We start from the raw sequence: 16,703 nt of genomic DNA on the forward strand, positions 1-16,703 counted from the left end.
CAGCAGGAGGAGGTGCGCAACGGGAAAAGCTTCATTTGTATTTATAGCTGCTCCCCATCACTGGCCTTATGACCTCAGCTCCACCTCCTGTCAGATCAGCAGTGGCATTAGATTCTCATAGGAACATGAACCCTACTGTAAACTGTGCATGTGAGGGATCTAGGCTGTGCACTCCCTATGAGAATCTAATGCCTGGTGATCTGAGCTGGAGCTTAAGCAGTGATGCTAGCACTGAGGAGCAGCTGCAAATACACATTATTAGCAGAGAAGTTTGACTGCACAGAGACAGTAATAAATCTATTGCTTGCAGACTCATATCAAAACTCCCAGACGGGCCATCTAGTTGCAGGAAAATGAGCTCAGGGATCCCACTGATACTGCATTATGGTGAATTGTATAATTATTATAAATTATATCACAAAGTAACAACAATAGAAATAAAGTGCACAATAAACGTAATGCACTTAAATCAACCCCCCCACCCTGCCCTGGTCTGTGGAAAAACTGTCTTCCACAAAACCAGTCGTGAAAAAGGTTGGGGACCATTGTTGTAGGGAATGCACATACATTAAATCAGGGGAAAGTGAAAGTCACTCAGTCGTATCGGACTCTTTGCAACCACAAGGAATTCTCCAGGCCAGAATACTGGGGTGGGTATTCAATCCCTTCTCCAGCGGATATGCATTTCAGGTAGATTCTTTACCAGCTGAACTACCAGGGAAGCCCCATTAAAGCAGGGGAGCCTCTGCAATTCCAGGGTGGAGCTGCACTGCCCAGACTAAGACTTAGTTCCTCAAGAATCTAGCTAGAAGGCATTAATAAGCTCAGAAGAAACCTCCAGAGAATCATCCAGGTAACTAGAGCAACTCTGACTCTTCCAAAACACCAAACACAAAACACATAAGCAAATTTTATGAAAATATACCCCGTTCTGCTATTTATCTAAGGAGATGTCCTGTAGCTTCCACTGTCCAGTTCAGGGCTATTAGAAACACGCCCACACACACACACACACACACATCACTGTTGCTACTGGCAACAGCTCTAGGTCTTCCTGGAGCCTCCTGCCGGCTTCTTCACAGCAGCCCTTGTGAGCCTGCTCCTGTTTCCCGCTCTCGCTCTCACACATTTCTCAGTTGTTTTGACGATAACGCAGTTCCTCTTCCCACACTTATCTTTTCCAGGATATATCTGTGTTTCATGTTGCCTTTTGTGTACTGCCACCAATGCATGTCAAGAAACTAAGTTTTTATGGTTCATTCTACACCAACACGCTGTTATCTGTGACTGGGGCTGCTGCTTAAATGGACTCTGCTGTACAAATCCAATCAGATTACACCTCACCGTATCACTGAGTAGCACTTGAAGCTTTCCAGGGTAGAGACCAAAAGGCACAGGGAGATTTCAGAAACTTCATCACCTCTGAGGCTTCACTGTCAATTATATCAAGCCAAAGAAGTGAGAGAAAACATATTGCTGCTTTCTGATCATTCAGTCGTGTCTGATTCTTTGCGACCCCAAGGACTGTAGCCCGCCAGCCTCCTCTGTCTCTGGAATTTCCCAAGCCAAGAATACTGGAGTGGGTTGCCATTTCCTTCTCCAGGGAATCTTCCAGACCCAGGGATCAAACCTGTGTCTCCTGCATTGGCAGGCTAATTCTTTACCACTGAGCCACCAAGGATGCAAGAGGAAAACATATAAACCTCAAAATATATGCAAACAGCCACCAGAGATGCACGTGCCAGTGTGCAGACTCCCATCAAAGAAAACAAAGGCAGAATCAGCCTTTCAAAACCTATACACATCTAGGCTAGCTTCACATGAAGCCACAGGAGATAAAGACCTAGCATGGATGTATATTTGGGGTGGATGGGGAGGAGTAGGCTAAAAACACTGACTATTTGGTACTTACTACATAATAAGAATTATGCTAAGCACTTCTAAAAATCATAGGAGATGAATACTATTGTTCTCATTAATTTAAAAAAAAAAAAAACTGGAGTTCTGAGATACTATTAATAACATGCCTAAGATCACCCAGCATATAAGTGATAGCGCCAAGATGGGACCCAGATTGGATAACAATGCTGGTTCTCTTCACTGTACAGCCTCTGCAGGCCTGACAACAAAACTACACGCTCCAAAGAGGCTGAGGAGCAAGCAGTGTAGCTGTGCTCTGTCTCTCGGATGCAAATGAAAACAGTACTGGATCTAGCTGGAAGTGCCTAGAAGGAGGTCTACCTATTTAAACTGAAGCAAAGAAACTTGCCCAGAACCTGAGATGACAACAAGGAAAGTTGAGAAGAAAAGGAAGCATGCTCTGGGAGCTGGCTGTTCACAGCAATAAGCCAGAGGCTGTCCTGACAGTAGGGCCACAGAAAGACACAGACCAGAACATCCAGCATAGCCACTCACAAGTCCACAGAACATCTTCACACACCACCTACCCACAGGTATTCCATGTCAACAGGAGAAAAAACACTGATCTAGACCCTTTGCACAAAAGCTTCCACAGAAGCCCTTGCTCACTGAAAAGACAAGTAAACATCATATATCAAAACTACAGCAGACAATCCAAAAATCAAACATAAAAGAAAGAAAAGAAATGGGAATTCCATGGCAGTCCAGTGGTTAGCACCCCTTGCTTCCACTGCAGGGAGCACGGGTTTGATCCCTGGTCAGGAAACTAAGATCTCACATGTTACATGGTATGCCCTCCCCTCAAAAAAACGTACAGCTGACAAAGAACTGTGTCATTTCTTCCACAGAAAGATGGCCTAGAAATTGCAACACAGCTGGTGAGAATCATCATTTTCTTTACTGTGTATAATATTCAGTAACATCACTTCAAAATAAGCTTATACTTATTTTAGAGATGATATTTCTGAGCACCAGTCTACCCCTAAACCAACATGATTTCATAACCAGAATATTTAATGATACCTAAGTACTTGCATCTTGGTAAATGTCAGGGATAAAACACCAAAGGATTCTGTTGGCCCATCTGTCAACACTATAGGCTCCCATCAGAGATGATCTTCAGTAATCAGAGAACCCCACTGTCATGAAGCTTAAAGAGAGGTCTCATTTTTACCCATCACTACCAAAACAAAGGGAAACATACTCAGGGTCAAAGGAATGACTGACTACTTGAGCTATAATTATTTTTGTATCTTAAATTTAAAAAGAAATTCAAAACCATCAGTTGGTTACTTAAGAATAACAAAGTCATTCTATTCTTGGTCAATTATTAATATCTGGCTTATCCTAAGAGAATAGGCATTTTCTATTATGTCTTCCTTTCTTCTTACTCTCCTTTAATCTTTTTTTTTAAATAATGATTCTATCCTCTTTTCATACTGACTCCATATAGAGGCCCAACGTCATTTAACAGAATGTACAGTATTAAAAGATATTTCCTGAAAAATCTTGTGTATTATGCAGGCCTCACAAAATACAGGGTATTCAAGCTTTTCCACGCATTCAAAAGCAGAAGTGTTTAATGTTCGCTGAGTTTAAGAGTCTATTCTAAGCCAAGTCCAGTGGAAAAGCTGGCTATAACTATAATCTGTTATCAGATTCCCCCTGGCCACTTTTTATTAAGATATGAAGAATAAACTGAAAGTGATGAGGAGATGGGGTCTATTTAATTTGATATAAAAGCCACAGATCATTTTTTAAATGTCACGGACATGTCAAAGGAAATTGATAAAAATAGTGAGGACAATTTTCCAGATGGAGAGAAACCCATTTTGGCACAGAGAAAGAAGCTCACTGTGTCCGAACTTATCTTGCAGAAAGGCAGCGGAGGAAGATACAGCTCCTATTACAAGAAAGAGGCAAATAACCAGAAAGCCAGCAACACCAGGAACATTTTTAAGAAAAGATGTGCTCTGTTTCCCTTTCCTGAGATTCTCATTATTAGCCTCCGCCTGAAAACACATCACCAAAACTGAAGCTCATATCACAGTTGCTGTGTACCATGTGTAACCATGTGTTAGCCACTCAGTCATACACGACTCTTTGTGACCCCATGGACTGCAGCCCGCCAGGCTCCTCTGTCCACGGGGTTTCCCAGGCATGAACACTGGAGTGGGTTACCATTCCTTCTTCCAGTGGACAATTTGTTAGAACTGTTTACTTTGACCCATTCATCTTAGGTGGCCCTGCATATGGCATGGCTCATAGCTTCACTGAGTTATGCAAGCCACTTCGCCATGACAAGACTGTGATCCATGAAGGGGATATGATAATAATATTGTAGTTATAAGGGAATTATCTATATAAATGCATGCTGAAAAGCTTAGGGGTGCAATGTGGTATTATCTGTAAATTCCCTTGAAAAAGTTCATCAAGATGAATAGATAGATGAATTTTAAAAAAACAAACAAAGTTGAATGGCCGGACAGAAGAAAAAATGGAGTAAATACAGAAACATGTTGACAACTGTTGGATTTGGACTGGGACTCTATACGAGTTAACACAAGATGCTCTCACAAAAGGGAACCATGTTCACCAACAGAATAAGCACACAGCAGACAACGGACCCCCCACCCACCCCACACCTCCGGACAGACAGGGCCCCTCTTGTCACCCAGCCCCAGCTTACCTCGATCAGAGCCCCCTTCTCCCTGTCCTCGGACTGTTTCGCACTGTCCAGTTCATCATGCATTTCCGAGAGCTGATCCTGGAGATCTCTGATTTCAGTCTGGTGCTGTTCTCGTTCCATCTTCACCTGGAACAGCCTGGCAGAAAAGGAAACCCATGAGAGAGATTCTCTTGGTCTCTGCTTATTTTCATCCAGACTGCTTTCAGACCTTCAAATAGTCAAGTAGAGTCATCTAAGTTCCCAAGTAGCCTCCCATTCTCTGTTCTGCACTGAACAAAATATCATAAACCAGAAAGGCACTGGTAAGAACTATACCTGCAGTCTAACTGCCCAAGGAGAAGACAAATGAGAACAAGCCATTGTAATGTGAAAGGTTATATAGTGATATTTCTTCCCCAAAAGGAGACCACAGGGTACTAGAATTTGGATAGAGAAGATAAGGAATTAGGCCATAGAGCACAACTTTTATGATAAATGTTTTCACTAAAGCCACTTTGTCCCAACCCCACCCTCAGTACTCCAGACCAGTAGAGTCAGCAAATTATGGCCCGTGAGCCAATCTGGCCCACTGCCTGCTTTTGTAAATAAAGTTTTATTGGAACAAAACCATGCTCATTCATGTATTGCTTATGGTCATTTGCACAATACAATGGCAGAAATGAACAATTTCACATGGTATGGTCCATAAACTCTAAAACATTTATTATCTGACAGAAAAAGTTGGCCAACCTCTGTTCCAAATTAAACTCACAGCTGTTTTACCTTTTTTATTTTGTAAAGTCTTTCAGTTCAGTCGCTCAGTTGTACCCTACTCTTTGCGACCCCATGGACTGCAGCAAGTCAGGCTTCCCCGTCCATCACCAACTACAGGAGCCTACTCAAACTCATATCCTTTGAGTCGGTGATGCCATTCAACCATCTCACCCTCTGCCATCCCCTTCTCCTCTGCCTCCAATCCTACCCAGCATCATAGTCTTTTCAAATGAGTCAGTTCTTCGCATCAAGTGGCCAAAGTATTGGAGTTTCAGTTTCAGCATTAGTCCTTCCAATGAATATTCAGGACTGATTTCTTTTAGGATGGACTGGTTAGATCTCCTTGCTGTCCAAGGGACTCTCGAGAGTCTTCTCCAACACCACAGTTCAAAAGCATCAATTCTTTGGTGCTCAGCTTTCTTTATAGTCCAATTCTCACATCCATACATGACCACTGGAAAAACCATCACTTTGACTAGACTGACCTTAGTTGGCAAAGTAATATCTCTGCTTTTTAATATGCTGTCTAGGGTGATCATAGCTTTTCTTCTAAGGAGCAAGTGTCTTTTAATTTCATGGTGGCAGTCACTGTCTGCAGTGATTTTGGAGCCCAAGAAAGTAAAGTCTTTCACTGTTTCCCCATATATTTGCAAAGAAGTGATGGGACCGAATGACAGGATCTTAGTTTTCTGAATGTTGAGTTTTAAGCCTACTTTTTCACTCTCCTTTTTCACTTTCATCAAGAGGCTCTTTAGTTCTTTGTTTCTGGCTTAAGTGTGGTGTCATCTGCATATCTGAAGTTATTGATATTTCTCCTGGCAATCTTGAGTTCAGCTTGTGCTTCGTCAATCCAGCATTTCTCATGATGTACTCTGCATATAATTGAAACAATCAGTGTGACAGTATACAGCCTTGACGTACTCCTTTCCCGAGTTGGAACCAGTCTGCTGTTCCATGTCCAGTTCTAACTGCTGCTTCCTGACCTGCATACAGATTTCTCAGAAGGCAGCTCAGGTGGTCTGGTATTCCCATCTCTTTAAGAATTTTTCAGTTTGTTGTGATTCACATAAATGCTTTGGCATAGTCAATAAAGCCGAAATAGATGTTTTTCTGGAACTCTCTTGCTTTTTTGATGATCCAGCGGATGTAGACAATTTGATCTCTGGTTCCTCTGCCTTTTCTAAATACAGCTTGAGCATCTGGAAGTTCACAGTTCACATACTGTTGAAGCCTGGCTTGGAGAATTTTAAGCATTAATTTGCTAGCATATGAGATGAGTGCAATTGTGCAGTAGTTTGAGCATTCTTTGGCACTGCCTTTCATTGGAATTGAAACAAAAACTGAACTTTTCCAGTTCTGTAGCCACTGAGGAGTTTTTCAAATTTGCTGGCATACTGGGTGCAGCACTTTCACAGCATCATCTTTTAGGATCTGAAATAGCTCATCTCGAATTCCATCACCTCCACTAGCTTTGTTCGTAGTGATGTTTCCTAAAGCCCACTTGACTTTACATTCCAGGATGTCTGGCTCTAGGTGAGTGATCACACCATTGTGATCATCTGGATCATGAAGATCTTTCTTGTACAGTTCTTCTGTGTATTCTTGCCACCTCTTTTTAATATCTTCTGCTTCTGTTAGGTCTATACCATTTCTGTCCTTTATCAAGCCCATCTTTGCATGAAATGTTCCCTTGGTATCTCTGATTTTCTTGAAGAGATCTCTAGCCTTTCCCATTCTATTGTTTTCCTCTATTTCTTTGCATTGATTGCTAAGGAAGGCTTTCTTATCTCTCCTTGCTATTCTTTGGAACTCTGCATTCAGATGCTTATATCTTTCCTTTTCTCCTTTGCCTTTCATTTCTCTTCTTTTCATAGCTATTTGTAAGGCCTCCTCAGACAGCCATTTTGCCTCTTTGCATTTCTTTTTCTTGGAGATGGTCTTGATCCCTGCCTCCTGTACAATGTCACGAACCTCTGTCCATAGTTCTTCAGGCACTCTATCAGATCTAATCCTTTGAATTTATTTGTCACTGCCACTGTATAATCATAAGGGATTTGATTTAGGTCATACCTGAATGGTCTAGTGGTTTTCCCTATTTTCTTCAATTTAGGTCTGAATTTGGGAATAAGGAGTTCATGATCTGAGCCACAGTCAGCTCCCGGTCTTGTTTTTGCTGACTGTATAGAGCTTCTCCATCTTTGGCTGCAAGGAATATAATCAATCTGATTTCAGTGTTGACCATCTGGTGATGCCCACGTGTAGAGTCTTCTCTTGTGCTGCTGGAAGAGGTTGTTTGCTATGACCAGTGCATTTTCTTGGTAAAACTCTACTAGGCTTTGCCCTGCTTCATTCTGTACTCCAAGGCCAAATTTGCCTGTTACTCCAGGTATTTCTGGACTTCCTACTTTTGCTTTCTAGTCCCCTATAATGAAAAGGACATCTTTTTTGGGTGTTAGTTCTAGAAGGTCTTGTAGGTCTTCACAGAACCATTCAACTTCTTCTTCTTCTATGAGGCACAGACTTGGATTACTGTGATATTGAATGGTTTGCCATGGAAATGAAGAGAGATCATTTTGTCATTTTTGAGAATGCATCCAAGTACTGCATTTTGGACTCTTGTTGACTATGATGGCTACTTCATTTCTTCTAAGGGATTCTTGCCCATGGCAGTAGATATAATGGTCATCTGAGTTAAATTCACCCATTCCAGTCCATCTTAGTTCAATGATTTCTAAAATGTCAACGTTCACTCTTGCCATCTCCTGTTTGACCACTTTCAATTTGTCTTGATTCATGAACCTAACATTCCAGGTTCCTATGCAATATTGCTCTTTACAGCATTGGACTTTACTTTCATCTCCAGTCACATCCACAACTGGGTGCTGTTGCTTTGGCTCCATCCCTTCATTCTCTCTGGAGTTATTTCTCCACTGATCTCCAGTAGCGTATTGGGCACCTACCGACCTGGGGAGTTCATCTTTCAGCATCCTACCTTTTTGCCTTTTCATACTGTTCATGGGGTTCTCAAGGCAAGAATACTGCAGTGGTTTGCCATTGCCTTCTCCAGTGGACCTCGTTTTGTCAGAACTTTCCACCATGACCCGCCTGTCCTGGGTGGCCCTACAGGGCATGACTCACAGTGTCCTTGAGTTAGACAAGGCTGTGGTCCATGTGATCAGACTCGTTAGCTTTCTGTGACTGAAAACCACAGTCTGTCTGCCCTCTGTTGGAGAAGGATAAGAGGCTTATGGAAGCTTCCTGATGGGAGAGACTGTCTGAGGGGGAAACTGGGTCCTGTTCTGATGGGTAGGGCCATGCTCAGAAAATCTTTAATCCAATTTTCTATTGATGGGTGGAGCTGTGTTCCCCCCCTGCTACTTGACCTGAAGACAAACTATGGTGGCCCAGAGGTTAAAGCGTCTGCAGGAGACCCGGGTTCGATCCTTGGGTCGGGAAGATCCCCCTGGAGAAGGAAATGGCAATCCACACCAGTACTCTTGCCTGGAGAATCCCATGGAGGGAGGAGCCTGGTAGGCTACAGTCCATGGGGTCGCAAAGAGTCAGACATGACTGAGTGACTTCACTTTCACTTTCAAACTATAGTGGAAGTAATGAAGATAAGATCTCCTTCGAAAGCTCCCATGCAGGCACTGCTACAGTCAGTGCCCACAGCCCTGCAGCAGGCCCACTACCGACCCATGCCTCTGCCGTAGACTCCTGGACACTCACGGGCAAGTCTGGGTCATTCTCTTGTCGGGTCACTGCTCCTTTCTCCTGGGTCTTAGTGTGCTCAAGGTTCTGTTTGTGCCTTCCAAGAGTGTGTGTCCACAGTCCTGTGTATGTTCTGGGGGCTCTATTGTGGGGTTAATGGCAACCTCCTCCAAGAGGGCTTATGCCATACCCAGGTATACTGCACCCAGAGCCCCTCCCCTGCAGCAGGCCACTGCTGACCTGTACCTCCCCAGGAGACACTCAAACACAGTAAAGTCTTTACTACACTCTAAATTTCAGGGGTTTTTTCTTTTCAACCTCTTTTCTGAAATTAACCTCTAAGAATATTTTAAAAGCACACACCACACCATCAAAATGGCAAAGGTAATGAAAGGCTTTTATGATACAATGTCGCATTGTTCTTGAATTTCCCTCTAGATTTCACTCCTGCTTAACCTCTCACATAAGGCTTCTGTCACGGCCAGTGGACTTCACTGCACCATTCATTTCAGACTTTCGTTTCAAGTCCTTTTGTCATAGAATTTTTTTTTCAGATTAGAATACAATTTATTGAGATGCAGCTCACACATTCAGACATCCCACATGCTATACATGCTCATTCTGTATTTCACACAGATTTAATCAGATATAAAACACACAATGAGGTATTCAAAATACTCCTTTGTATATGCCACATTTGTTCATATGACATACACATTCATTTAGACATTCTCCTCACACAACTGGGTCAAGCATTTTATTCGTATGTTCTTAAATCACTGCTAGAATCCCAACAATCACATAACTGTGGGCTCTCTGGTTTCTTGTTCATGGATTTCTACATGTGGACAGGTTTTCATCTACACAGACTCTTTAGATAGGATGGGGAACTTGTGCAACAAGAGCAAGTAGGGGAAAAAACGGTGGTGGATCTATTACTAATCTTTCTCTTTTAAATCTCTTGAAATGAATAAAATATCCACTGTCACAGATTTTAATACAACAAAATGGCAGGGCCATTTGGGCTTGACTTTCTCTCTCTAAAGACGCAAAAGAAGTATAAGCACTGGTCACAAAAGCCAGCATTGTCCAGAATAAAACTCTGAACGCAGAAGACTGTGCAGGTCACATGACACTGCTTTGTAGAGACTGGACTCAGGCTCTTAAACTATCTCTAGATAAAACACTCAGGATTCCTAGCTGCTCACTTACCTGCCATGAGATCCACTTTAAGGGCTAGAATTTTATAAAACATCCTTTGTGGTGCACAAATAATTTTTAAATTCTGCTTACCCGTCTACACGTCACTGGTTTTACAATTTTACAAGGGTAAGAGGGAGAAAAGGCAGATTCAGCAGCCCCTGTGAAGATCTGGAAGGTTGTGGAGAATTAAATGGACAGAAAGAATCTGGCTCCGTGGGCTCAGGAGCCTGGGGCAGGGAGGGGAGACTCTGGGCCCACACTTACTCCTCCAGGTGTCTCCGGAGCGCCCCTTCACTTTCCTCCAGCCGCCGCTGCAGCACAGTGCTCTCCTCCACCTTGCTGTCATGCTGGCTCTGCAACACTTCCAAGTCTGCTTTCATCCTGTCTCTCTCTTCTTTGATATTCTGTTGATTCTAAAACAAATGTGTGTGAGTTAAAGCACCTCCACTGTACATTAATGTCACCCCACTGAATCCTGAATCTCAGATGGACTCCATGTCTCTGCACTTAGATTATTAAACAACCTGATGGAACTGTGCAATTAAGCCATAGGAGTTCACAACTAGAAAGAATACTGAACCCTTAGTGAACTGTAATACTTCTAAAAGAAAAACACAAACACATCTTAATCACATTCTGCTATTTCTACTACTTCGTCCAGACATTTTATATACATTTAGTTTCCAATTTGCCTATCTGAATCCAACAGCATTTCTGTTACTCTGTCAAAGCCAACATTCTCTACACACAGTTCAGTCGCTCAGTCGTGTCCAACTCTTTGCAACCCCATAGACTGCAGCTTCCCTGTCCATCATCAACTCCAGGAGCCTACTCAAACTCATGTCCATCAAGTCGGTGATGCCATCCAACCATCTCATCCTCTGTCGTCCCCTTCTCCTCCCGCCTTCAATCCTTCCCAGCATCAGGGTCTTTTCCAATGAGTTCTTCGCATCAGGTGGCCAAAGTATTGGAGTGTCAGCTTAAGCATCAGTCCTTCTAATGAATATTCAGGACTGATCTCCTTTAGGATGGACTGGTTGGATCTCCTTGTAGTCCAAGGGACTCTCAAGAGTCTTCTCCAACACCACAGTTCAAAAGTATCAATTCTTCGGTGCTCAGCTTTCTTTACAGTCCAACTCTCACATCCATACATGACTACTGGAAAAACCATAGCTTTGCCTAGACAGACCTTTGTTGGTAAAGTAATGTCTCTGCTTTTTAATAGGCTGTCTAGGTTGGTCATAGCTTTTCTTCCAAGGAGCAAGCGTCATCTTATGGCTGCAGTCACCATCTGCAGCCATGATTTTGGTTACTTACCAAAAAAAAAAGTCTTCAGAAAACAGGAATTAAATTTACAGGAATTTGCTCAGTAATGGGAAGAAAGTTTCTTTTGAGAAAAAAAATTGTTTTCATTTCACTTGGACAACCCAAGGTACTTAAAATACTCTATCAATCAAGATAGAAAAGAATAAAATAGTACGAAGAAAAATCACAGGTACCTTGACTTCCAGTTGAAGCTGTGTCTGAAGTTCAGCCACTTCTGTGGTCAACTTGTTCTTCTGTTCCAAGAGATCTTTGACTTCAGATGAAGAATTAGAAGCCTACAATCAATCGCAAAGATATTAAATGTTCAAGGTGCTTTATTTTTTTTTCTTGCATAGATTTAACAGGATGACATTCTCAAAAGGATTTGGCTAAAACCAGCCAAGTGGTTAGAAAATTACAAATAAAAGGGAGGGGAAAGCAGAAATGAAAACCAGAAAAGGCAGTGTCTTGGCTTTCATGCACCCAAATCCAGGTGTGAGCCATGCGTGAACCTAGAATGATGTACTTCCTCATCTGCTTCTAGGAAGCAGACCGGAAACCAACAATCAATAACAACAGAGGCCCTTCTATTTTCTTAGGCAAAATGAGAACAATCCATCTCAGAAATATAAACCTAACCCAAGGAGAAAAATTGTAGGTTGTTCTTTCCCAAACAAAAACTACCTGCTTCTCTGCTTTCCAATACGGTTTCAGCCTACTAAGGGAGAAGGTTCTTCTTACAGGAAGTCACTTAACTGACACCAAAATATAAAATTCCAAAACCTTTGCCAGCAAATAATCAGATTCATAAGTGAGACACAGCAGAAAAATGTGGACAATTAAGCAGTCACAGTGCTATGACTGGAGCCGGAAGTTCACCTCATTATCTCTGGCTTGATTAAGCAGCAGCTTCTTAACTGGTCTCCCTTCCTCTATCTTACCTCTCTCCAAAAGCTACAAAGGAATGAATTTTTACAAACACAATACCACTCACGACCATGTAAAAGTCCATCAGTGTTAACCTATCACCTTCTGCCTGAAATTGGCATGATTTACAAGGTCCTTCCTATCTGGTGCCTGGTCCCCATATCCCAGCTCCCTCCTCCAGCTACACTAAACGACCCCCAGTCCCCTAAACATGACAAGTGCACATCTCTTTATATTTTATGTTTTTTGTGCTGTTCCGTCTACTAGAATGCCCTGCCTTCCCCCCTTGTCTGGGAGAATTCTATGATATTTTGAGACAGCGTTAGAGTTATTGACTCCAGAAGGGCTACCCCGACTTCCCCAGTTAAGGCTGGATACCCTTCATCTGGGACCACAATGACAATCTGAACATCAAGACCAAAGGATGCATTCTCCAAGAGAATATGCAGGCAAATGAAGAGCAACAGTCGTGGTGATGATTTGTATGTAAAAGTTTCAGCAAAAAAATTCTAACCTAATTGTAAAAACTGTTCAGTTCCTAAAGCCTGCCTACAAGCAACGTCTATAACAGAATATATGAAAAATAAGTATATAATATATAAATTTGTAACTAGAAACAGTTATATGTAATAAATTAACCAATTCAACTTTTAAATGTTTTTATTTGATGCCAGAGCAGCAGTCATGGGAATACTGAACAACATAGGAAAAAGGATAGTTGATGTCTTAAAATATTCTTCATTCATATGTTGCCAAAGTTAAAAAAGAAGCTATATACATATTCCCTGTTGCCTGCCTCTGGGTATCTCCTCTTTCCTTCCAGTGCAGAATACCAGCCCCCCTCCACAAGGGAAAAGGGAAGATGCCCAAGCAAGAAATGGGCCCAAGTCAAGGTGGCACAGAATTGAGAGACAAGATTTTAGTCCTCCCTCATAAATCCCACTTCCCTTCACTGCACAAAGTATCTCCAACATTTAGTAGATGCTCACTAAATAAGAGATGACTCCTTTAACCAAAAAAATCTCCCAAGTCCCAACTCAATAGTCCCAAGTCCCCAATACAATAAATTATAAACAGTCAGTTTTTCTTAAAAAAAAAATTTTTTTGGCCCCACTGCACTCCTTCCTCTCCCTTCAGCCCACACAGGTCACCCCATCAGTCTCTCTTTCATATTCTCTAGTTCGAGAATTTCTTATCCTCTGAAGTTTGAGAATTTGTGTCCAAGCCTATTCATACTTACCTTTCAAACCTGCCTACTATAATGCTAGGGTTCTCCATCTAATGCTTCATTTTTCCTAGTCTCCTTTTCCATTTCTAAATTTTACCACTTATCACTTTGTTCTGTTTCATTTTACAGATTTTTTTAAAAGCAAAATTTCTTAAAACCTTTCTAGAAAAAAGGCAGGGTGCAAATTACCAACAGTTAAAGCATGCTGTTCCATCTTTGGTACTGCCTACTACACAGCAAACTCCCCACTTCCTGCTGCAACCAAAAGTACAGACTGAAGAAAGCAATCTGCCTGCCATGCTCCATGTGAAATGCCCTCTACAAAGCACCAAGCTTCTCCTTACTTGATTATTTCCTTGCGTGCTCCCTGCTGCTCGAGACTTCAAAGTCTGGATTTTCTCAAACACCAGGTTGACCTTCCTCTTAGTAGCATCATCATTATCGGTGCTTCTGGAAACGACACAGCAGAAAAAAATTTTTTTAAATGAAGGCATGACCGTTAGTCTCAGACTATTTTATGTGCCACGTCACACAAATAATAAGCCCTTTAAGAAGATAAACTGGGACTTCCTTGGTGATCCAGCGGTTAAGAATCTGCCTGCCAATGCAGGGGATGCTGGTTCAATCCCTGGTCCAGGAAGATTCCACATGCCACAGGGTAACAAAGCCCACGCGCCACAGATACTGAGGCTCACGTGCCTAAAGTCCATGCTCTGCAACAAGAGAAGCCCAGGTACCACAACTGGTGAACAGCCCCTACTCGCCCCAACTAGAGAAAGCCCTCGCACAGCAATGAAGACCCAGCACAGCACAGACAAAAATGAAAATAAAATTTAACCAGAAAAAGATAAACTGCAAGAGGAACAAATTAAGGTTCAGACAGAACCCATGTGAGAACAGGATGGATAGTGCATTTTTTTTCCAAATAACTGGTTCTATTTTACCACTTGCTTTGGGAGAGAGGTTTTCATTTCCAGACATGTGAAAGAGACAGGTACATACTAAATAAGCTTGAAGATGACATCCAATACAAATTTAGTCATCTATATCTTGCCTAAATTAAATGACAAATATTTATTCCAACACGGAATCTCTCCTATATGTGTGTGACACTATGAATGCTCCACAATGATATTAAATTTGTTTTAGCCTTTGTTTAAAAAAATAAATCCCCCAAGCCAAGGTTGTCAACACGGCTGCCCTGTCTAGACTTTCACAGGTAATGGTCAGATAAAGTTCTATTAACAGCTAGCCACCCTGTACCTTTTATCACACATACCTGACACTTAAGAAAAGTTAATAAGTTTCCTTAAATAAGTGCCTCCCACTAAAGTCTGTCTCAGTCTCTCAATAAATCAAGGGCCAAAAAAAAACAAAAGAAGGTAGAGAAACCATTTTAAATGTTAAAAGTTCTTCTACTTTAATTTTCTCATGGTAAAACCCTTCACAGAAAGACACTAATAACTAGTTCTTAGTTAGAAAAATCTCTTTACTATTTTTTCCTTCAAAAGAGCCCCTATCTTATTTTGAATGATTTCTTGTCAGCTCTACATTACTGACAGAAAATTGTAAGCCACAGTACAAAACTATGAAGTGTTCTGATGCCAATGAGTATTTTTGCCAAGTGACTTTCAGTCATGTCAGAGTATAAAGCTTTTCTTCTTTTTAATCATATCTGATGAGAGAACTGAAACAGAAACTTCAAATTCCTGGCCTAAAATCCCAGCTTATTTGGTATCTAAGTAAGGACTGAAAACTAGATTATTCAAACTCAACCTTCCCAGATAAGTAAGTGGAAAGCACAGCTTTTAAATGACTCATACATGCTTTAAAAATAATGGAAGCAGGGGCTCCCCGCCAACGTCAACTCTGGGGAGAGGAAGTGTTTTTATTTGTAACTTATAATAAGGGACGATTGATTACATTTGTGTATACAGAGGCAAACTCAAGTCAATGACTGATTCAATTCAAAACTGAATAGTCTTCCTATCTTTGAATTTGTTTCTAAAATAGTAGAGAGTCATAGTCATTTTGAACTTTTAAAGTATGATGTCGTTCCCTACATTTCCTTTCCCTTCTTCACCCTCCTCCACCCAAGTCTCAAATGCTGCTATGAAAACTCCAGCCACAGAGCCCAAACCCTGAAATGGCTCACACAGGGCAGGAAGGAAGCACAAAACACAAGGTCTCAGAAGAGAAAAGTAAGAGGCCCGCCATAAAGGACAATACTGTGCTCCTTGAAGGAAAATCACTAACCCTTCTTTGAGGTAATTGTAAAGTATCTGCTTGGCCGTCTCCTCGTTGGTTTGCTGAGTGAGCTCCTGCTGGCCTTTTAACAGATCCGGTGTGGCCTGGAACACAATGTCTGTTATTAGATCACAGGATGAAGCTTCCAGGAAGAAGGCAACACCCCAAAGCAGAAGCTTCCAAACACATTCCTACTTCCAGAAAGAATTCCTCAAGTAAGGATGCTCATTACAACTGGTTCCACCACTTAGTAGCTCTGTAACCCTTAACTTTTCCTCACCTCAATTTTTCACCTGTAAATAAAAGTTAATAACACCTTCCTTCATGGGGTTGGTGAGATCCTATAATACATAACAAATAGTGCCTGGCACTTACCAACCTTATAATCGATCTTATCACTATCTTTTTATTGTCACTACCAAAACACTAAATGTACCACTTAAAGAAATTCCATCACTTCAAGATAAACCTAAATTAGGATTAACCTAATTTCTCAGGACAGAAATTAATCCAGTCATTCAATGTTATGAGGAAAATTAACCCATCTAAACAAAACAAATCTAAGCACGGAGCCTCTCTTTGTTTTTTGAAAACAAATTCTGCATACTTTCAGATTTTACACAAACACAAAAAGAAAAATCGAGTCTCTCAATTGTGTTTGATAAGTTAACGCACAAACAAGAACACAAGAGGAATCTAGGGTTACTTAATTAGTTTAGA

General features: G+C 41.5%; 1 protein-coding gene across 3 annotated transcripts in view; it reads right to left on the reverse strand.

Annotated features, from left to right (window-relative positions):
- Positions 1–16,703, reverse strand: part of CGNL1 (cingulin like 1) — a 167,419-nt gene that overhangs the window by 87,535 nt on the left and 63,181 nt on the right. For all 3 annotated transcript variants that reach the window (XM_052646440.1, XM_052646439.1, XM_052646438.1), the window contains exons 3-7: positions 15,993–16,087; positions 14,081–14,186; positions 11,776–11,877; positions 10,541–10,689; positions 4,610–4,745 (exon numbers count right to left, since the gene is read on the reverse strand). In XM_052646440.1, the coding sequence (XP_052502400.1) occupies positions 4,610–4,745; positions 10,541–10,689; positions 11,776–11,877; positions 14,081–14,186; positions 15,993–16,087 (588 nt within the window). The remainder of the gene's footprint in view (positions 1–4,609; positions 4,746–10,540; positions 10,690–11,775; positions 11,878–14,080; positions 14,187–15,992; positions 16,088–16,703) is intronic.

The sequence above is a fragment of the Budorcas taxicolor genome, chromosome 10, assembly GCF_023091745.1.
Source record: "Budorcas taxicolor isolate Tak-1 chromosome 10, Takin1.1, whole genome shotgun sequence".
NCBI classification, from domain to species: Eukaryota; Metazoa; Chordata; class Mammalia; order Artiodactyla; family Bovidae; genus Budorcas; species Budorcas taxicolor.